Genomic DNA, 23,682 nt, shown 5'->3' on the forward strand with positions numbered 1-23,682 from the left:
GAGCATTTGAAGTTTCTATGGCAATAACCTATCAGTGCCTGTTTTTGTGTCACATGACATTTCAGTGTTCCCATCAAAAAAATGAGTCCAACAAAAATTGTGTATTGTTATTTCGGGAAAAGGTTTGGGGTATTCAGCAGGGTAAGTAGAGCTCCACCTTAAGCCAAACTTGTCCTGAGATCTGATTTGTTTTTTTGTGCTTCCCTAAAGCTGTCTGGACACACCGGCTTCCATATGGGTGAAATAAGGGTGTGGATGTCCCAGTAAAGTGAATCTTTTAGAAGATTATAGGCACACTTAAATGTCTGTTTGGTATCTTGGTGTGCTATGTTAGAAGATATTCATTTCAAATCGCCTTGAGGGCTGATGATGATCTTAGCACATCATAGATTAAACTGGTGGGGCTACAAAAGAGAAGAGACAGTCTGGTCTTAGATTCAGAAAAGCCGTATGCCTAACCCATGCATATTTAAATTCCCTCGCTGTTTTACCCTTTACCACTAATGCTGGGACCTTACTAAATTCAAGAAAGTATATTCCCATACTTCAGGGTTTGAGTATTTAACTGCTGGTTTCATCATTTACAGGTACATCTTTAGGTGCAGTCCAGGTTAGTGGCGTGACTGTCCCACCTGATTCATCTGCCCTTGGCTTATCTTCATTTGATCTAGATTCTGCTCCATGTGAGTTCTACTAGCGCTGGGTCACTGGTCTGTCCTGCTCTTCTGGGCAGCTCAGTGGCAGTCGGGGTGGCAGTGCTGCCACACGGGAAACGCTCCAGATATATTTTCCAGCTCTAGGTATGACTACGGTCCTCTTGCTTGTTCACAATTTTACTGCGTGGAAGTTGATGATTAATAGATACTTAAATTCAAAGAATCATCACAGTCCCAAAATGATGTCACTCGAGGTTTATATATTACTGCTGGAGATGCCTGCCAGGTCTGTGAAAGTCAGAATGTCAGCTCAGAAGAAAGTAAACCTATCCGACCAAATGTAATGAACCAAATATGGACAGAACTATGTTATAGTTTTGGGGAATTGTCATATGAGCCAGCATGTATCTACAGAATCATCTTCACACTGCCCACAACCCACCAAGACTCTTCTTCATTTGCACATGTGGAGTGTGCTTCTTACCAGTAGAATGGGAATGGACAATGTCCATGAGTCGTTATGCATAGAACTTTAAAGGGGAACATCCACCATTTTTTTTTTTTATGACTAGTATTTTGAGGGTTTTTTGGGACTTCCCTCCCTAGACATTGCTCGGGGCAGCTAGCCAGCAGGGCATACTTTGGCAGGACTACAATTGCTATACAGGCCTCGGTGTAAAACTAGCCTAATATTAGGCGGTATATCTTTTTTTTTTTTACTGCAGTTCTGTGAATTGAAAAATGGAGGTGTGTGTAGCTGCCGGTGGTGCATTTTTAATCATCCGTGGATTGGTTACTATAGTTACTGAGTCTCTAATGGGAAATTGGGGATTTCAATTTCCATATTCGTTTTGATTTCACGTGTAAAGGTCATATCAGCTCCACACAATTTGTATTTTTCTCTCCCCAAAAAGTTGGCAACAAAGGTATAAAATATAAATTTTGCTTGTATAACCTCATGTTTTGTTTCATGTTTCATTTTTTTTTACTTTCCGTTCTCCTAAATGCCAGACTAAACCCTTTAACCAGACTTTCCACATGGAATTTAGGGTATAGCAAAGCTTGTGGCTAAGCCATCAGTATGTTCCTCTGCAGTACAAGGCATGCTTCACTGTTTTCTGTTACAACTTGCCTGTACCAGAGTAACGCATGGATTATACTAACCATACAGCTTTTAGAACAGGTTCCAGGATGTTATTCACGCCATTAGTCATTTTTACCGCAGACCTTCTCCCATTGTGGTTTTACATAGCTCGTCTTAAAAGTCTTGGAGCCGTTCTGCTTCCTTAGATAATGATTTGAGATCTATTGACTCAAACCACACACCCCGTGCTTCCTTCCCGTGTGCGGTTCGTTTGGAATAAGTCTCGCTTATGGTCTTTCCACCTATCCTATATTTTAATGATGAGAAGCATTGTACATGCACATACATGAATATATAGCACTGCATGCGCCATATGCATGATCATAAGGCTTGGCATAACCCAATAAAGCCTAGTTTTTACATTTTTCTGCAAGGGAAAGAACAGGACATGTCACACCTGGACCCTAACATTGTGTGCCATTTTATATTGGTCTCTGGCTCCTAGAAATTATTGAGCTTGCTCCCAGATTTCTCTAGCTTACACTTCAGCTTGTTGAGCCCTGTTCTAGGAGATGATCCATCTTGGCTTTTGAAGCATTATAGTAGGTGATAGCGCCAAGGTATTTTATTCCCATTGTGGCCAATGGAGTGTGCCGGGTCATTGAACCATTCCATTGGTTACAATAGCGATAAATCCACTTTTCAACTTTATACCAGAATCATTCTTTATACAAGCTCCTAGAAGTCCGCAGAAGGGCTGTTTTGCCTTGCCTTAAATAATTTCTAATGCATTGTGTACGCCGTTCTGAGCAAATGCTATTGTGCTGTGTTTTGTTTCCGCAAAAGATATTTTGTAACATGCTTGTAACCACAATACACAAGGCGCTGGCATGCGCGCAAGTATAGTGTGTTTTTGACATGCTCAATGGTGTTGAACCCAGATGCTAAAGTTTGATGTGCCCCCTTGTTGGTTTTTCCTAACTTTTCGGAAACAGCTTTTTGGTGTACAGTACATTAAATGCCAAACACTCCCGTTCTTCTTGGAGCATTTGAATGAACTAGGTACATAAGCATTTCTTTAGACACTGTTTGTAGGTATATTTCTGCACAGTGAGCTATGCTTGGAATGTATCTAGAGCTGCACTTGGGTAGTAGAATAAATATACTCAAAGCTAAAATCTTCACCCAATCTTACGCTTTTATTACTTAATTTAGCATGAAAGGAGTCGCTCCTATCACTAGAATGCAATACGACGATAATACGCCATTCTACTGATCCGTATATAATTGTCTGCATACCGTTAGCTATTCAGAACCATTTTCACTCGGCGGCTACCTCTCTATTTTGTCTGTTGTTTTTTTCTAGCTAGATTTCAGCATGCCGTGTAGTTAATTTAAATCTGACTGCAAAAAAGATCAAGGCAACTGCAGCGTGTAAAAGTTGTTTTATATATTTTTAAACATAGCCTTGATCACAGGTATGGACTTAATTTTTGCCTATAAGGGAATTCATTGGTAACTATAACTTATCTTTAATCTATGTACTTTGTACTATGTACTGCAGAGTCCTATTATCTGTCTCTATGGCCGGACAGATTTATAATTTAGAAGATTGACGTGTGAATTTTCAGGACAGTTAAAGATAATTGCATGCCTCTCAGCAGTCCCCATTTTTAGGCACTGTCCTGGGTAGCGGCTCCTCTGTACTGCTTTTGCTATCAGTGGGTAACATGGGCCTTTTGAGAAGATACAGTCTCCTCGGACAAGCCCTGGAAGCTGTAAAATCAATAGAGATCTCGGGTATTGCAACTTGTACATGGCCACCTGAAATGTATGTAACATTGGTGGATCCGCAAGGGGTGCCTCCTTGAGATAGATGGGCATGCGCTGGGAGTAGGATAAAGAGGTACGTTTTGGCACCTGGACTAACCTCTTTATCTCCCTAACTTCCAGGAGGAGGCAGGGTCAGACGATGTGATGAACCGGCAACAGGGTCATAGGTGTTTGTGTTAGTGTGAGTGCCCCTTCCAAGGTCAAGCTCTGGATCTGCCCTTGGTATGTAATAGTATACATTATGAAGAGCTACTCCTGCAAAATGGCTTGGCTGGCCCTTTTTAATACATATTTTAATCAGTGAGATTTATCCTTATTTATTGTGCTATGCAATATACAGGGCCAACTCAGCCTTTTTGTAGCATTTCACATAATGCTTAGTGGAGTCAGTGAGTTGAGACTAGGGCTGCAACTAACGATTATTTTAATAATTGATTAGTTGGCCGATTATTTTTTCGATTAATCGGATAAAAAAATGCAATTTTTTTTTATTTAAAATAATGTAATAAAAAATGTGCAATTTACACTTTCATCTCTTTATCGCAATGGCCTCTCCCTATTTACCTTCTTATTTTACTGACATAATAATAAAAGCTACAAGAACCCAAACACAGTGTTTCTCAAACTAGGTTTTAATACAAAGTTATTAGTAAATATTAATTCATATGTTAACTATTTTTCATATTTAATAAAAACTATGAGAAAAAAGCCTTGTTTATATTTTCTTTTATTTACCAAACTGCCCCCAGTTATGCACATCTGACCCCCAGCTTGCCACTCTGCCCACAGATATGCCTTATACCTCCTATATGCCAGAGATTCCACTGTGCCCCCGGTATGCCTTAAACTCCTTATATGCCAGTGATATGCAACTGAGCCCCCTGATATACCTTTTACCCCCAGATATGTCTTATGCCCCCCTGATATGCCTAATATCGATATGCCTTATACCTCCCTATATGCGACTGTGCACCCTGATATGCCACTCCGCCCCCCATAAATGCCCTGCACCACCCTGAAATTCATTATACTCCCTGATTCACCACTCTGCCTCCCCCAGATATGCCACTCTGAAATTTATTATACCCCCCATACACCACTCTACCTCCCCCTATACACCACCCTAACTCCCCCAGATATGCCACTCTGCCTCCCTGAAATTCATTACACCCCCATACACCACTCTGCTACCCTGAAATTCATTATGCCCCCATACACCACTATAACTCACCCATACACCCCTCTGCCTCCTTCCCCTCCCATACACCACTCTGTCTCCTCACCCCTCCCATATACCACTCTGCCTCCTCACCCCTCCCATACACCACTCTGCCTCCTCCCCCTCCCATATACCACTCTGCCTCCTCCTCCTCCCATTCACCACTCTGCCTCCCCCCCCTCCCATACACCAAGACACCAGGGAGCCGGGTAGAGAGGCAGAGTGGTGTATGGGAGGTGGAGGAGCCAGAGTGGTGTATGGGAGGATGGCTCCCATACACCCCTCTGCCTCCTCCCCCCTCCCATACACCACTCTGCCTCTCTCCCGACTCCCTGGTGTTTTGTGAACCTCCGTTGCTGACAGGCACTTTCACTGGAGCTTCATAGAAGCCTCAGCGTAAGTGAAGGGCAGTAACGGAGGCTGTCTGTGCGCATTGCGCAGACCCCTACCAGCTGACAGAGAGGATGATCCTCTGCAGGAGACCTCGATTCTCTGTCAGCCGGTAGGGATCTGCACGATGTGCACAGACAGCCTCCGTTACTGCCCCTTACTTCCGCTGGGGCTTCTACATCATGTGATGCTGCCACTGCATCGTAGGAGCGGAAGTGGAGGGGAGAGGCGGAAGTTGTCTGTGCGCATCGCACGGACACCCACCAGCTGACAGTGAGCGTTGCGGGGGATCTGGATTCTAGTGTTATAATCCGATCTCTGTTTGATTTGCATTTGCTCTGGGAAAAAACTATTTTTATAATCTCTAAAAATCGATTCGACTAATCGATTTTATCGATTAGTTGTTTCAGCCCTAGTTGAAACTTCAACCCTCTTTAGTGACTTTGTACCTTTTAGAAAGCCTATTTGTGTTATTCACCTCCGCTTGTAAAACCCATCCGTTGGTGTTTTACTGCTGTCTATTCCAGCCCTGTTGGAGGCTTCTACAGTAATTGGATAATTTTTCTGTCTGAAAGCTGACCTGTGACCAGTGCGAAAAATCCCTAAGAGCGTAGCTTTGATGAATTAGTTATTACTTTGTAGGGCACATCAAGCACCAGTTCCTGGAAAATCACCAAATGTGTTGATATTTTGGCTCACCACAAACACTCCTATGTATGACAGGTGACCAAAACAAACACGTCTGCTGATTATTTTTATGATTGTTATATCTATGAAATGTTGAAAGCAGTAAAGACTATCCAACACTTGCACCCAAAATGGAGTTCCAAGAACATCCCACCAACCTTGATATGTTAAGTCCCTTATATCCTTATATAGCTTGCAAATTATATTTTGTAACATGTTTATAACCCTAGGTAAACAATGCTACTGTATCACACATAGCAGGGGGTGATTTCTAGCATTTTTTATTTCAGTTAATGCCTTTTGTTTTGCGGACGTTCTATTATCTGTTCTCACTGCAGTGAGTACTTTTTCTTCTAGAGAGTTTTAGTATCTACGATATATCAATCCAAGCAGCCGAGTATTTATTTGAGTTGTTTAAAGACCGTCTTATTGACAGAGAACATTTTTATTCTTGGTGTCATGATATCGCTATTATTTAGCTTGGTAAGAGTCTCTTTCAAATGCCACCATGATCCCAGACCAAGCGTGGCACAGCACATGAATTTCTTAGAGGAGTGTACTAGAGTATCGGCCACTGGTTCAAACTAACAGATAAGGATGTCTGGAGAAAGTCTGGAGTTAAACACACTGATGGACTTTCATTCTAACTGTCAGCCATTTACTAAACACGGACCTTTGGAAATGTTGTGCCACTCAAAGCCTATCATTTTTTTCATGCAATTGTCCTGTTATTTTTTTCAATCAGTAATTGCTTTTCCGGTACTGGGTGACTCGTACTTAATATCCGCTTGAAAGCCAAGTCTTTTGAACTATAAATTGTAAATAAAAACCTGCCCTGACTTGTGCAATAAAACTACAGATGAGACAGAATCTTCTTTTGATAATAATTCTTTGCCGGGCAATTGAACTGTGAGCCAGTAAAATGGGGATATCTAATGGATTGTATTGATTTCAGGGCTGCCAGCCAGAGGCTTTTGCCAATACATTTATGGAAGTTATAAAGGATTTATGAACAAAAAAAAAATACCTAGCTGTAATCATTTATTGATTTTGGTTATTTTTCCAGCAGTACCAATAATGTTCACACTGCATTTCAAAGATGATAAGCAGATAGTTTCAAGTCAACGGTGATAAAGGTGGTCGTAGTGGTGTGTTAAACAAATGGTAGGTGGAAAAGAGCTCAGTGTTAAGCTTTAGCACCTCGTAATGGTAGGCAACACATTTCAGAGGTATTCCTTTGTAAACCATTTTGTACAATTAGGTCAAGAAGTGCGGGACTATAAGAATCTGCTTGTCTTTCCTCGTGCCGAAGTCCTGGTGGTATACTGGTGTTGTCTTTCTTACAATGACATGTAGATATGGACTACTTTGGCAAAGATGTGATTTTGTGTAAAAAATGCAGAATATGTGACTTTTTAACTTATCACGTTCACACACCCAAATCTTTTCAGGTTCCAAATTAAATGAAGAGTATCGGTATTGATTGAAATTATGTCAATGTGGGCAAAATGAGTAAAGTAAATAAAATCTGCCCTTTATTTTAGGAAAGACACTACAGGTACCACATTATCTGGACTTGAATAAAGCTTTGGGATTTTTTTAAGATTGATGGAGCTAATTGATGTGTGATATTTAATCCCGTGATGTTAGTAATGATTTCGGACTCCCTGTGTGTCCATTTTTTGCACTCATCTAGGCTCTGTGGCATGCCAGGCTCTATCAAAACTGAAGCTTGCCGGAGCTTCTTCTGTATATATTTTGGCATTTTATACACAGGCTGTCAATGTGTAGATATCGTTTGTAAGCAGGTCTTGAGATGAGATAATGGCCGGTGCCAAAAGTACTCCAAATCCAGCTGCCTATTAATGTGCATCCTGAGAAAATAGTTTCCTGGGGCAGGTGTTTGCCTTTTACAGCTGGATTCATCTCTTATCTGTGTAATACACAGAGGGCAGTAATTTGAAGACCCTCATATTCAGTTGATGCCTGTTCTTCTGTAAGCATTTTATTATTTGCTTGTACAATGGGCCAAGATACAACAGCACATGACACACACTAGTCCTTGGCCCAAGCACTGTTGTTGACAAAATACCAAATTTAATTGCAGAGGCTACGTTGTAATAAGTACCAAGGGTATATTCATTTTAAGAAGAACCCTGATGTGTATCTTATATCATTCATCATATGTATTCTTTAAGTGTTTGATGTTTTCTTAACAATTGACAAAAATATCCTTCAGATTCTCATCCCGTCTGGCATGTAGCAGAACAAAAGTTGTACCCTGTGAAGTATGTACCTTAGGCCAGAGCAGCGCCACCAGTCCAGGTACAAAAATGGCTCTGCACGCCGGGATATGACGTAATGTGCAGCACCTTTTAATGAACCCTATGGAGGTTGTGCTAAGCCAGCACAGCTGATATAGTGTAAATAGGCCAGTTAAGGAGATCAAAGATCTCCCGTGTAACCATCAGATTGTTCACTGTTGCCCCTGTAGACCTGCTGTCCTGGGCCAGGATATGTCACCTGTCTTATACTTGACTTATAGCATAACTCCCAACATTTCAGGTGTTCACATCAGCACCAGGTTAGAGCTGCAATGGAGATCACCACTGATCTTCATTGATTTTTCACAACCCTGGGTTGTCCAGGGGAATCAGGAGTTTAGGAGGTACTTTCTGCACACATGCTTGTTAGAACCTACCCAAGATCACTTAGTGAGCTACACTGGAGCTGACTGTCAGTAAGTATATCATGTGGCAGAAGATATGGTTAGCACAACCCAACTCCTACACAACAAATGCTGCTTCGCTAAGTGTCATTACATAGAATTTTACTTTAAACTTTAAAAAAGTACGAATTGAGAATCCTTATTATCTTTTTTTGTTAATTAAATCCTATTAAGTGAAAGAGAAAAAAAAGAGGGCCACATATGAGGGATTCGCAATCCAAATAAGTTGTTTGGCATCTTTGACTACTTAAGGTAAAGAAGACCTGTCAGCTCTATCGATTTATTTTTGGCATATGAAACATTGGTTAAAGAAAAACATCAGATAATATGGAGTAAAAGGGAAAAACAATGCTAATGGTATTTGTGAGATCGTATTGCATTATCTTTTTTTTTTTTTTTTTTTTTGGATTATCTGAACTTGTCAGCCCTTTCCCCCTCTCAATCAAATTAATGATGCTAATGCAGTGATATCCATTATAACACACAACACAATGAAAGTGATGGCCTTGTAACTGAATATAATACCATGTATATAATATCTATAGGCAGAGATGGACTGGGGATAATGAGGCGGCCCTGGGACTTTATGTTTTTATGCTTGTGTAGCGTGCGGCCGGGCATAACCAGGCAGAGGCTGAAGCAGCAAATCTGGTGAGCATAGGGAGCTGTCAGTAAGTGGCCCAGCATGCAGGATGGCTAGTGCATATGTAATATTCACATACATTTACTCTTCACTGTCTTATGGTGTTATTTGCCTTTGACTAATGAGATGATGGCAATCACCATGCATGTGTATATTTTTTTAGGACACCCGGCCCAATATGTCCAGACCTCTGATCACCAGATCACCTGCATCTCCTTTGAACAATCAAGGCATTCCTACCCCTGCACAGCTCACCAAGTCCAACGCACCCGTCCACATCGATGTTGGTGGACACATGTATACCAGCAGCCTGGCGACTCTCACAAAGTACCCTGATTCCAGGTAAGCATGCTAACAGTACACAGAATTCATCCTGTACTATTGTTACAGTCTTGTGAGAAATAACTGTTGTCTGGATAGTGTAAACCTTGCCCTGATGGAGTGATAAAAATTTATTTTTGCTCAGAATCTCAGATTGTCTAAAAACCACCACCATAAAAAGATTGATCATATGTTGAAATGATTCTTTAAAGCCCATGTCATGCCATTAGGAAGCCCAACAGAATGTCATAATTGAGTGAGGAGATGTAGGTAGGAGAACCGCTGTGAAAGGCTTTGAAAGTAAGAGTCAAGATTTTGAAATGAATCCTGAAGCACACATATAATAAACAAATGTATAAAACCAAACATTTTACTAGAAGACATGGTTGATTATTATTATTAATAAGATATCATAATAAAAGATAATTTATTGTGGCAATAGGTTTGCTAGATGTTGTCTTCTGAACTAGTCATTCTATTTAGTATTGGGCACAGACTGGTAACTCTGGGTAAATAGGTTTGTGCGGGTCACAAATCACAGATTAATTTAATCTTTTAAGAAAATAATAGTTTCCTGGTTTGCTTCACAGTTCTCCAAAAAAGATCCCCCATTCACTGCTGATAAGAGCCTGGTAAAGTTATTCACGTTACATTTTTTTTTATTTAGATAAACCAATTATATCCCAGTATAATTCTTAGTGGAAACCTCTGTATAGGAAAAAAAAAAATTATGTATTCCCTGTGGAAAGTTTCCTAAACAGAAATAATTACAGTGCAGGTCTTAACAAATACCCTTTCTGTGAATAAAGGTGACCCATATCTGTACTCCCAACAGAAGGTAGGCGCTGTCTTGGTTACAGGCGTGTGTTTATGAAAAACCTTTGGCACTACATGAGATCTTGTTTGGCTGCCCTTATATTACAGTGCAGTTACTAAGCAACTTTGGCACCTATGTCAAGTTGCACAATGAAACAAACTCAGATCATTTGGGTTTTTACGCTCCAGGCGACAGGTGTGTGTGTGTATCCATGTTCTCAAATGGATATTTGCAGACTGTCCATCTGCAGGAATTCCCGTCACCCACCGTCCAGTGTGCTATTTACTCATTGAATTCGGCCAGCAAGCTGTATGGATTTGGAATGTGTTGAAAGGAACTTTCACAAACTGTGATTTATGTGTATTCACACGGAATGTATTTAGCAGGGCTCATCTTAGTGCCAGGAAAGTCAGGCAGTTGCCTTGGGGTTCCTCAACCAGGAGGGCGTAGGCAGTCGCAATAGAAAATGCACCCAATGTCGGCCTGGTGCCTGACAGAGGTGCAACAGATGTGTTCACAAAGTGTGTGGGGGAGGCATGCACAAAAGTTCTAGGCTTACATTGGCATTTTAAATTTATAAAAAAACATGGAGTGTTTGTGCAGGGACGGCAAAAGGGGCTTACTGCCTGGGGCACTAATGTTTTGGTCCAGAATTTTCATTTTGGTGCATCCCTAGAATAAATAGAACTATTTAATTTTTAATTATCCTGAATTTGTAGTCACAACACTTTCTAGGCCCAGAAATCAGTGAGAGGAAAAGTAAAGGTTTTGTGTCATTTACTTTATTTTAATCTGCATATTTTATTAAAGGCCATATATTCTCACAGTGAAAAATTAGTGCGGCCCTCGCACGTATACAATTCTGATGAAGTGGCCCACTGCAGAAAAAACTTGGACACCCCTGCAATAGAAGCTGAAGCTTTTAAACGAGGCTCTTTGCTCATACTCATCCCAAAATTGATTTTTTTTTTCCTCAAAATGCCAGAAGAGGATCTAGGGGTCCTGTAGCCTGGATAACAAATGAAAATCTTTCCTGTCTTAGAGCAAAGTGAGCAGTCAATGCAAATATAAAAAATGATCCTCTAAGAGAGTGCCCTACAGTATTTCATGTCTCCATCATGAGATGTGGTCTTTAATCAAAGCCTCTCATAGACTAGCTTGACAGAGATATAATCTTGAAAGTATACAGGTGAATGAAAGCATGTTGGGTATGGAGAAAAACCTTGGTTTGTAGAGAGATGAAAGTACTTTTTCTTTTTTTTTTTGCTTTATTAATATTATTCTTTCTTTGAAAATATAAACAAAGCATTGTCCAAAATGTCTATCCCTTTCAGCGTGGCAAGACATTTTGGATAATGCTATGCTTCCAACATTGTGGAGGCAGTTTGGGGAAGACCCTTTTCTATTCCAGCGTGACTGTGCCCCAGCCCGCAAAGCAATATTCACACTGTGTTTCGGATCCATTTCATTTTTTTGATTGACAAAATTTGCTTTTCTTTCAAATACAAGGATATTTCTAAGAGACCCCAAACTTTTGAATTGTAGTGTATCTATATCAATATAATAATAATAATAATAAAGCTACGAAATATCCGCTATTTAAAATAAATTATCTATATAAATATATTATATATATATATATATATATATACACACACACACATTTGGTGTTTAGCTGCTCTAGTAGAGAATGCCCAGCAAAACACAGAAACATAGAACTTAATGGCAAATAAGAACCATTAAACAGTGATACATTAACCTTGATAAGCAGCACTGAGGCTACTGCCCCCTATACCTGCCACCCTAGGGCTAGGCCCTACTGGAATTGGCCAGAGTACGCCACTGGCTGTTATGACTGAAACCTTACTCGGCCTTTGGTGTTGTCTTGGATTCAGGCTTGTCTTGGATCTCCTGCATGTGTAAATTACCTGGCTGTATTAACCTCCTCGGTGTCTGCTGGGAGGCTGTTCCACTTACAGAGAGAGATGTTGTCTTCCGCATATAACAATCAGGTCCCGGCTTGGTTGAGCCTACTGATGCATTGACTGCCAGGGGCATCCTCACTATGAAATGATAATGATAAATAATAAACGCAACTTGTAGGATCAGGAATTAATGTCAAAAGGCTAATCGAGGCCAAAACAAAAGACAATACATGCTAAGAAGGATACCCCAAAATATATTAACTGCCTTGCTACATTCTGCAAGGAAGAGATGTCAGGCGTAATAGGTACCGAGACATCAGGAACACATGCCCCACTGTAAAGGATTGGAACGAAAAAATGTGACAGGGGAGACAACAAAAGCTCCAAAAGTAGAGGACACAGGCACAGGATCTACGGCTATAAGAAGAACGTCACTCGTGTGGCACATTGCACATGTTTTTAGTACCTTACAAAGTATATCATTTTTGCTTTTTATATTAAATCTTGAGCTGCCTTACTGGAAGTCAGATTGAAAGAAAGTGCTAGATTTCCAGAAACTCACATAAAAAAAAAGGATTTTAAGCCAAAACCAGCAAGCTATCTGTGTAACACGTTCCAGGGCATGTACTCAACTTGTTTTAATTTTAAGTCAGATGTCAAGAATAATATCAGTGAGGAACTGTAAACCAGTTTATATTAACAAAGTCTGACTGTCTATTTAGAGACCTGCACCTTCAGTATGACACAACAAAACAAAATGTCACATACTGAACAGTGCCTCCTGGCTTGGTTTAAATTCACTTCCATCTCTTGCTCCCAGAGTGGCTGTGTGTCAGACATCTTGGGGGAATGAAGACTTTTTTGCAGATGGGAATGAGTTTTTCTCTTGTAGTTTGTGAACCTCACCTCTAGCAAAATGACCCAGAGAGCAAATGGCCTTGGGAAAAAAGTGGTGCTTGCCCCACTGTATGTGTGAAGTATTATTATACATATCTTTTATTTATATAGTGCCAACAATTTACTGTACATATATTCAAAGGGCATGACAAACCTAAAATTGTCAAACTAAGATGAACTGTTACATTAGGTAAAGACATTTACACACACACACACTATATGGACAAAAGTATTGGGACCATAAGACCCACAAAGACTTTTATGACATTGCATTTTAAATACATAGACAAGAATGTGGAGTTGGTCCCCCCTTTGCAGCTATAACAGCTTCTGCACTTCTTGGAAGGCTTTCCATAAGATTTTGGAGTGTTTCTGTTGGAGTTTTTGCCTGTTCATCCAGTAGAGCAACTGATGTTGGATGAGACGTCCATCCAAACTCATCCAACCATTGTCCAAAATGTCTTGTATGCTCAAAGGGACATACCAAGACATCACAATTTGGCCCTTGTCAAAGTCACTCAGGTTCTTACGCTTCCTGCTTCTAACACATGACGTTTGAGGACGAAATGTTCATTTGCTGCCTAATATATCCCACCCACTGACATATATTTTCAGTTTAAATTTTTTTTAAACTGACAGGACCCACTGATATTGAAACCACTGACTAGCTAGGTTGTCTTTGTACTCTATGGTAACTATGTAAATATCGATGCACATTAATAAAGAAGCAGAGAAGTTGACAACTAATAAGACCTATTTGATCCATCTAGTCTGCCCATTTTTTTTCACTTTAACCCCTTAATGACAATTGCCGGTCCTGGCACGGCACGGAAAAGCATGTGCTTTACGACAATTGACGTGCCAGGACCGGCACGTCTTTAAACGGGTGCAGAAAGCGATCTACTATCGCTTTCTGCACCCAAAAAGCGTTGCTGAATGCCTCGACCTCGAGGCATTCAGCAACGCCGCGATCGGCACGAAGGGGCCATCTCTGGCCCCTCCACGGGGCGTCAACATCCGCCATACTTTGTATGGCGGCGGACGCCCGTTTTAAAAGCGTTTAGGAGGCGATCGACGATCGCCTCCTAAACTTAAATGGTGTCGCTGGAATGCCTCGATCAGGAGGCATCCAGTGACACCAAACACTAACCTTTTGATGGGCTGTGACCGCTCCGGAGAGCGGTCACAGCCGCAGCTGCCGGCAATCTTCGCCATCAAGGAAGATGGCCGCCGTCCTGTAACAGGAACCACAAATTTTAAAAGTTCGCTAGATAGTCCAGACCATCTAGAGAACTTTGGCTCCACTTGCAGGTTGAATACAGGTACTGCATTCACCATGCAAGTCAATGGAGCCCAGCTTTCTAATCACAGTGTGATTAGTAAAAATAAATTAAAAAATAAAATAAAATTAATAATAATTAGAAAAAAATAGTAAAAAAACAGTAAAATGTAAAAATCATTTCCCACTGATGTCACTATCAGGGGAACCTCCAAGTTGAAAAAAAATGTTAAATTTTTTTTAAAAAAAAAATAAAAAAAAAATATATATATATATAAAAAATATATTTTTGTGAGCAAGTCCTAAAATTAGCATATTAGCTTAAAACAATTCTCGCATGGAAAGAGTTAAAATACTGGCATATTAAATGCCCGTGGGGTGTCTACTTTTAAAAAATGTATGATTTGATGGGGTAAATTGAATGGGCCAGGTTCAACAACGTCCCAATTAACACGGGGGGAAGGATGGCCACACATCTAATTTCCAATTAGAAAAATGCACACGTACCAAATGTGGCCTTTTAGTTCCCCCAAAAAATGACAAACCCATGCATGTGGGGTATCACTGCACTCAGGAGATGTTGCTGAACACATTATGGGGTGTCGTGTGACAGCGGCATATACCAGGAGCTGTAAATTCATACATAAAGTAGGTGTGTGTGGGAAAAATACACACACAAATATATTACTGCAAACTTTGAAAAAATGCTGGTGGTAAAATATGTGCATGCAAAGAGTTAAAATACCAGCATTTAAAATACCCTGTGGTGTCTAGTTTTGAAAAATATATGGTTTTGTTGGGCACACTGAAATGGCCCGGCTCAAAGATGTACCAAATAGGGCATGGGCAGTGGATCCCAAATGCCAAAGTTCAACATTGAAAAAAGCGCATGCCCCAAATGTGGCCCTTTTGCCCCAAAACAGCCAGGCAAAATCATTCATGTGAGGTATCGCTGTACTCAGGAGATGTTGCTGAACACATATTGGGGTGTTTTGTGATAGTAACATATACGAGAACATTTTAATTCATACCTGAATTAAAATGTGTGTGGAAAACCAAATGCAAAAAAATGACTACCACAAAGTTTGACAAAGACTGGTGGTAGATATGGTGCATGGAAAGAGTTAAAATACTAGCATTTGAAATACCCTGGGGTGTCTAGTTTTCAAAAATATATGGGTTTATTGGGCACACTGAAATGGCCCGGCTCAAAGATGTACCAAATAGGGCATGGGCAGTGGATCCCCAAATGCCAAAGTTCAACATTGAAAAATGCGCATGCCCCAAATGTGGCCCTTTTGCCCCCAAACAGCCAGGCAAAATCATTCATGTGGGGTATCGCTGCGCTCAGGAGATGTTGCTGAACACATATTGGGGTGTTTTGTGATAGTGACATAAACTAGAACATTTTAATTCATACCTGAAGTAAAATGTGTATGACAAAACAAATGCAAAAAATGACTACCATAAAGTTTGACAAAGACTGGTGGTAGATATGGTGCATGGAAAGAGTTAAAATACTAGCATTTGGAATACCCTGGGCTGTCTAGTTTTCAAAAATATATGACTTGATGGGGTAAATTGCATTGGCCGGGTTCAAAGATACCCGAAATGGCACATGGGGGGAAGAATTACCAGATTTGGAAAAAATGGCTTTGAAATAGCAAAACGCTACCTGTACTTATTGCCCCATAATGGGTAGAAAAAAGCAAAAAAACATAAAAACATTGGGTATTTCTAAACTCAGGACAAATAGTAGAATCTATTTAGCAGGTTTTTTCATTACCTTTTATAGATGAGTAAAAGATTTTTCAACTAAAAGTTAGAAACAGTCATTTTTTTCTAAATTTTTCACCATATTTTATAATTTTTTTAATAGTAAATAATATGATACAATCAAAACAATGTCATCTAAAGAAAGCCCTTCTTGTCCTGAAAAAAACAATATCTAATGTGTGTGGGTTCAGTAAACGGGAAAGAAGAAAATTACAGCTAAACACAAGCAGCGCAGAAATGTTAAAAAGGCCATTGTCACAAAGGGTACAAAAAGTAAAATCAGCCTTTGTCTCGAAGGGGTTAAAGACATAAACCTTAATTGGACCTTAGATACAGGATAGCCATATGCCAATCTCATGATACCTGAATGGTAGTCTTGTGCATCCAGATTGTTACAAAGTTTTACAAAATTTTCCAACTTCCTCAATTTGCACAAATGTCCGAATACGAGGAGGGACGCCAATGAAACAAATGAAAACGAAGCAGAGAGCTTGTTTGCATTGCATTGGTTTTTACGCTCACACTTCCTCTCTGTCACACACTCCTATGCTCTCACACACTCATTCACACTCTCTTTTACACTCATCCTCCCTCTCTCAATGTCATCCCTAATTTATCTGCTGACCGCTTCCGTGTCCCTGTCAACTTTCCCGCAGCTCCGCTTCTTCTCTTTCTTCTGGAAAGAAACTGGTAGAGCCATTACCCGCGGCTCCACCCTTTTGCAAAAGTACTCCAGACCAGAATAATCCAGATTAGTAGAGAAGCGCAGAATAGATTCTCTTTCTCCACTAATCCATCTTCGTTATTCTTGCCTCTCGTAGTAGCTCTGCAAAAGGGCAGAGTCGCGGGGAGAGAGAGTGAGTGAGAGTATGAGACAACATGAATCAGAGTGTGTGTGTGCGAGTCAATGAGGGTAAGTGACAAAGAATTGAAAAGGCCCTAATTTTGGCTGAACCAAACGGGCAAGAAACTAATTTTGTTGCCCGAAAATTAATGGACCAGAAACTTTTGCACAAGGCTACTGAATGATCCTGTTAAATTTTCATGGTGTCCTCTCTTCATATCCATGGATGGATATCTGCAGAATCTCTGCAATATCTCTGCAGAATCCCCCCATATGCATTGTCCCCAATTACGCTTACAGCGGGCAGAGCACATGCTAAGCTAGAAATAGAGCTCAAGTTATGTATATAATAATAATAATTCGAAATAGGTAGAAAACGTCTTTTTTTGAGCTCTAATAAAAAGGTACAGAATACATAGAAATACATGAGCAGAATGTTCATCTTTTTTAATTCACTAGAGGCTCACAGCTAAATGTTTTCCTAATGTTTTGTTGTTGTGTAGAACATGTTTTGATTAAGTTTCCTCTAGTGTAATGTTCAATCTCTGAAGCATTTAAACTTGGCAGTGTATTTTACTGATGGAAAATAATAGTATAGTTAAAGCCACATTTAAGCTTTCTGCAAAATAGTTCAAGTCGGAAGGTACTATAAAAAAAAAAAAAACACACACTAATTCGTGTTACTGTGAGTGTATCGTGTTTTTAATTTACTGATATTCTCTGTAAAACAAACAAAAAATAATCAAAGTGGTCATGGGGAATCAAACTGCCAAACTGTATTTATCTATGAATGCTTGCCATCTATTAACGTGGCAATCTCAGCATAAAGTATTATCTTTTTGCAACACGTTTAATTCACCTGATATCATAATTAAAATTACTATAATTTTTTTTTACTTAGGTAACTAGTTTAAAAAATTTAATGGAATTTTTTTTTTTTATTTTTTTTTTGTGATCGCTTTATCTGTCAGTCTGAAACTGTATGTCATGCTACACAGTATCTGCATCTGAGCTTCTTTGGATTTGCTCTTTACTGTCAAGTAATGAGTATATAATGCATGTGTTTCCAAGAGGCCTCTGAAAACAAATTGTCGAGTCACAACTGGGTGCCCGTAAGCAAAGCCGGAGAGCAGGCAGGCAGAGCACTGGGTGTCCTTACATGACTTCTACATTCTTTACAGGCACGTGCAGAGTTCCAGGTTGAGGGTTTCTAAGGCAGGGGTGGTGTCATATGTTTAGATGTATAATTATTAAAGGTTTCATAATCCATCAGTAAACAGTGTGTTCTGTTCTTGAAGCATTCCTGTAGAAGTATTTGTAAATTGTTGAGAAATCCCAAGTGCACACAATGCCTCCTATCTTAAATGGAAATGCTATATTCTCACAAACATGGGTGCGGGCAGTGCTATACTATTTCATAACTGTCTAATTATATTATTATATTATATTATTATTTATAACCTCGGCACGTCAAAGAAATGTCACAAAAAATCCATCTCAAAGAAAACTCTACTACAGAGAAAATTCTAAAAAGTGAAAAACACAAGGGTCAGAATTGGCAGCATTTGGGAGTAACGTTAAAAAGTAGTGCTCTTGCAGGGAATTCTTTGGAGCCTCGTTGCCCAGTTGGTAGCCTGAAGACCAAATGTACCCTTACAGGCTTTACCTGGAAACCCATAGGCTTTATTGTATTACATAATATAAGGTAGAGGTGGATGAGCCAATCGGTGCTGAGCAAAACCCGGTATGTCTAAAGAGACGTTAGGTCGCTTGCAGGAAAATTAATTTAGTAAATCATTATAACTGTTTGCCATAGCGGGCAAATTGTTAAATCTTGAACCTCACATGCGTACTAAAAATTAGGCAGTGGAGGAAGGATTTTTTTCTCACATGCTAGAAAATGGAGGCCATACCTTTCTATCCCTTGAACACTATTATATTATTAAAAGAACACCCAACATTTCTTTTAATTGCTTACATTAGATTAAAAGTATTCTACTTGTTTTAGCTTGAGCATAATTGTTTTCAGGTAGCTGCGTTTTAGCCATTTGTATATGTTCTAGCTCTTTTATGTTAACCCTATCCACTGTACCAACGCCATGGCTCATTATACTGTCTGCTTTCTTGTCTCGCCTCAGAGCAGTGCTGTTTAGCATCTTAATATGAAGTGCAAACATCAAAAAACTAAAGGATCACAGTGTATAAAAATAAAAGGTGAAGCCCTGTGAAAGAATACAGCGCTCTATACCGTATTGCAGGTTAACTAAAACACGGTTTTGTCTCAATTTGCACCAAAAAAACTTCTTTTAACTGGAGATTAATGTCAGTCATGTGATATTTTTTTGGGACAGTCCCTGCTCAAACACTACGCTGAGCTGTTAATTTATGGCAATGCTAATAAGGTCCATTCCACTATAGACCTTTGTCGATTTAGTTTTTTGATGTTTGCACTTCATATTAAGATGCTAAACAGCACTGCTCTGAGGCGAGACAAAAAAGCAGACGGATATTGGGTGACAACCGTGTAGTAAAACACGCATTTGTAACTGCTTTGTACTGACATCAATAACTGAAATTCAAATGTTGTCAATAGCAATAAAGGTAAAGCATCTTAACGTACTGATATAATGATGATTCTCATACCAGAAGGAATGAAAGGAAATGTCAAGTTGTTTTCGGTAATTTTGTCCCTTTTTTTTTTTTTTTTTTTTTTAATCCGTACTACTAGGAAGTACTAAATTCAATGTAATAATCACAAAAGGATATAAAGGTGCCGTTTATTAAATAAAGACATTAGACCACAAGTGTAACTATTGATAGCACACAAAAAATGTTAGTTTAGTGTAACTACAAGAGTTTGTATTTAAACAATACTAGGCAAACCGGTTGGAAATGTTCTCATTACATTTAAAGAAGTCTTTTTTTTTTCTTTCTTCCATTCGTACTATTTATTAAAAAAAAAATGCAGAGCCTGTGACGTAGACTACAGGCCATTAACAGGTTTGGTAGTTTGGTCTAATTATAAATGAAAGGATTGTAATTCTGCCTTGATATGTTTACACTGATATGCATGGGCTTTAAAAGTTACTATTTTTTTGCGATTCCAGAATTGGCAGACTTTTCGATGGTACGGAGCCTATTGTTCTGGATAGCTTAAAGCAGCATTATTTCATTGACCGCGATGGGCAGATGTTTCGTTATATCCTAAACTTCCTGCGCACATCAAAACTCCTGATCTCTGATGATTTCAAAGTAAGTCCACGTGTCGTTTTGTATATGGTGTAGCAGCAAGCCATGCACGTCTGTCTTGGAGCTGATTATCACAATGTCATACTGTTTGATTTATTTATGATGTATAGTGTGAGCGTGTATTTGGCTTCAGTCTCCTGGTTTTAGTCTGATGCGGTAAAGTGTTCTAAATGGATTGTCACATTAACACACTTTTACAAAAGTAAATGATGCATGTTTACTTAAAGATATATTACAATGCTTAGCATAATCGTCATCTTTTTTTTCTTGCCTTCAGGAAAGGTTTAGATTGAGGCAGCCAGTGTTTGTTTAACACAGCCCCAAATTAATGTTTTATAACTCCATTTGGCTTCTGTCATTTGTGATTTCAGGATTACTCTCTGCTCTATGAAGAGGCAAAATACTTTCATCTCCAGCCCATGCTCCTGGAGCTGGAACGGTGGAAACAGGACAAAGAGGCTGGCCGTTTCTCGCGGCCCTGCGAGTGTTTGGTAGTCAGAGTTGCTCCTGACCTTGGCGAAAGGATCACGCTGAGCGGAGACAAGTCGTTAATAGAGGAGGTTTTTCCGGAAATTGGGGACGTGATGTGTAATTCAGTCAATGCGGGCTGGAACCACGACTCTACACACGTTATTCGGTTTCCGCTTAATGGATACTGTCACCTCAATTCAGTACAGGTAATTGTTACTTTTCCAGTGATACTTGGTATTAGAGATAACATTTCTGTATACCCATGACATCATTGACAACAATGCGCATGTGATTACTATTGCAGTTCTAACACATTTATAAGCTTTTTTTTTATATCTGTACAACTATTGTAGTAGCATACCGCAGAAGTAATTCTGAGAGCTATTGTTTTATTTTCATTCCATCTCGGCTCTATACATTTTCCTTATAATTACATGGTTGTCTGGTAGACTTGCCCTGAGTCTGGGTGACTTCAAGAGTAAATCTGTTTTGTGCGTTAAGAAAGGTAACACGTCCGCACAGGAGATGCAGACATCCTGCTCCCCATTAGACTTCTTCCTCAAAGTACTAAAATATTTTGTAAATATATTGCTTCGATTATTTGATATACCGTATTTGCTTGATTATAAGACAAGGTTTTTTTTAGAGCATTTGCTATGAAAAATACACCTCGTCTTATAATCGTGGCCGTCTTATAATCAGACCTTAAATAGCTGGGGGGAAAAAATGTCAGCTGGGGCCAGGCTGCTTACCGGTGCTTTGGTTGCGAGCAGCGTCTCTTGTACTAGCAGCAGGAGAACAGGAAGCCAGCAGAGTCGTAGCATGACTCTGCCCACCTCCTTCTTCCTCTGGGGTGGGGCCAGAGAAGTTGCTGGAACAGCCGGGCCTCTGCAGAAGTCTGCCAGTGAGAGATCTGCAGTTCAGGTAAGGGGTGGGGAGGGTTTATGAGCAAGTATGTGTGATTAATGGAATGAATGAGTATTTAAATGTTTGTGAATGAGTGTGTGTGAGTGATGGCATGGATGTGTAACGGGGGTGGTGGTGGTGGTGGTAGCATGGCATAGGGAGGCTGTACTCACACTCCTATCATCCCCAGGTTCCAGCATGTACTGGCTGCCTGGGCCTGATAGGAGTGTGATTGCTGTTAGCAATTTATATATATACCTCCAGAAATACCTTTTAACCCCCTATATGCCACTCTGCACCATGATATGCCTTTTAACCCCCTATATGCCAGAGTGGTATAAGGCATATCATGGGGCAGAGGGGCATATAGGGGGTTAAAAGGCATATCATGGGGCACAGTGGCATATAGGAGGGTATAAGACATTTCTAGAGGAAGTGTGTCATGTATAAGCAGGTATATCACTTGCTGTTTTTGCTCAGTAGCGCAACCATTGAAGTTAATGGGAGCTGTGCACTGAAATCAGCAAGTGTAGCAACCTATTGCATATACGCTAGCAAAATATTATCATTCAGATAGCACACCTGATTGGCTTCTTGTACTCCAATTGATCTATTATATATTGGTTTATATAGTGCTAGCAGATTCTGTAGCACTCTGCAATTGGCTAGAATGGGAGTGTTAGTGCTTCCTGCATTCACTAGGGGCAGCCACTGGGAGGACAGAAGTCTCATTTTCTAACTCCAATAACTAACGAATGACTGTACTGATTTGTATATAGTAAAACAGACTGTAAAAATAGGACTGATGTGGGCCTTGTTCTGCTTAGATATGATCAAGCTGACACGGAAATCTCATCCAGACTGTATAGCATGTGTTTGAATATATGCAATCTACATCTCTGTGAAGTGGTAGCACTTTAGACTTGTGCATTTTTTTTCCTACAAGTTGCAATTTTTTTAATGAAATTTGCATATTTTGTCAAGGAGAGACCCCCAGCGAAACAAACGAAATACTAAGCAAAGAGCTCAGAGTTTTCGTTTAAATTTCATTGGTTCACTTACTCCCTATGAATGTCTCCCTACCTTCTCAGCTGACCGCTTCAGCGTTCCCTGTCTCTGCACTGCATAGCTCCGCTTCTGAGAAGCGGACAAAGAACAAACACTTTTTGGAGATGCGAAAGAAGACAGAAGAAGCAGCAGAACTCCATGGCACAGAGACAGGGACACGGAAGTGGAGAGAGTAGGGAGGCATTCCGAGAGTGTGAATGAATGTGTGAAAGAGCATGAGGGTGAATGACAACAAATTTCATTTTTTTATGTAAAAGGCCTCACCCCTATTTTCATCTAAAGTGAATGGGAAGGAAATGGAATTGATTGTCCAAAAACAAACAATTGTCCAAATTGTTTTTGGTCCATTTGTCTACTAAAGTCTACTGAAGGTTATGAAAAACAGTGATATATTGCTACATGCTATTGGTATATAATGTCATAACCATGAAACAGTCTAGTAATATCTTATGTTATGAACATTCTAATTACAGAGCAAGTAAAATAAATGTTTACTCTTCCGTTTTCCCCTTAGGTGCTGGAAAGGTTACAGCAGCGTGGCTTTGAGATTGTAGGCTCCTGTGGTGGAGGAGTTGACTCTTCCATGTTTAGCGAATATGTACTAAGACGAGAACTGAAAAGGACATCTCGCGCACCTTCCGTCATTCGAATAAAACAGGAGCCGTTAGATTAAATTGACTATTTTCTTATGCAAAATGGGACAGTTCATAGGGCGATGGTACACAAACGTCCTGGAATCAACACCAATTACGGCATTTCAGTCACCTCAAAAGACATTCATTGCTGGAATTCTACAGCAGCACCAGGAAAACACTCTATGGGATGTTTTTGAACATAGGGAAATATAGAATATGTAAAATCATGGTACGCTACTGTGATGGTCACCACA

The 23,682-nt window shown here is 39.8% G+C and overlaps 1 protein-coding gene across 1 annotated transcript; it reads left to right on the plus strand.

The window, feature by feature from the left end:
• The first annotated feature begins 234 nt into the window (after window positions 1-234).
• LOC149287808 (BTB/POZ domain-containing protein KCTD1-like) lies at window positions 235-23,466 on the plus strand. Its single transcript, XM_089492457.1, has 5 exons — window positions 235-249; window positions 9,404-9,582; window positions 20,207-20,351; window positions 20,720-21,025; window positions 23,308-23,466. Exons 1-5 carry the CDS (start codon window positions 235-237, stop codon window positions 23,464-23,466), a joined length of 804 nt encoding a protein of 267 aa, XP_089348583.1.
• Window positions 23,467-23,682: the final 216 nt, after the last annotated feature.

This window comes from Sceloporus occidentalis, unplaced genomic scaffold (genome assembly GCF_023333645.1).
Source record: "Sceloporus occidentalis isolate IW3139 unplaced genomic scaffold, rSceOcc1.0.p SCAF_56, whole genome shotgun sequence".
Lineage (NCBI taxonomy): Eukaryota > Metazoa > Chordata > Lepidosauria > Squamata > Phrynosomatidae > Sceloporus > Sceloporus occidentalis.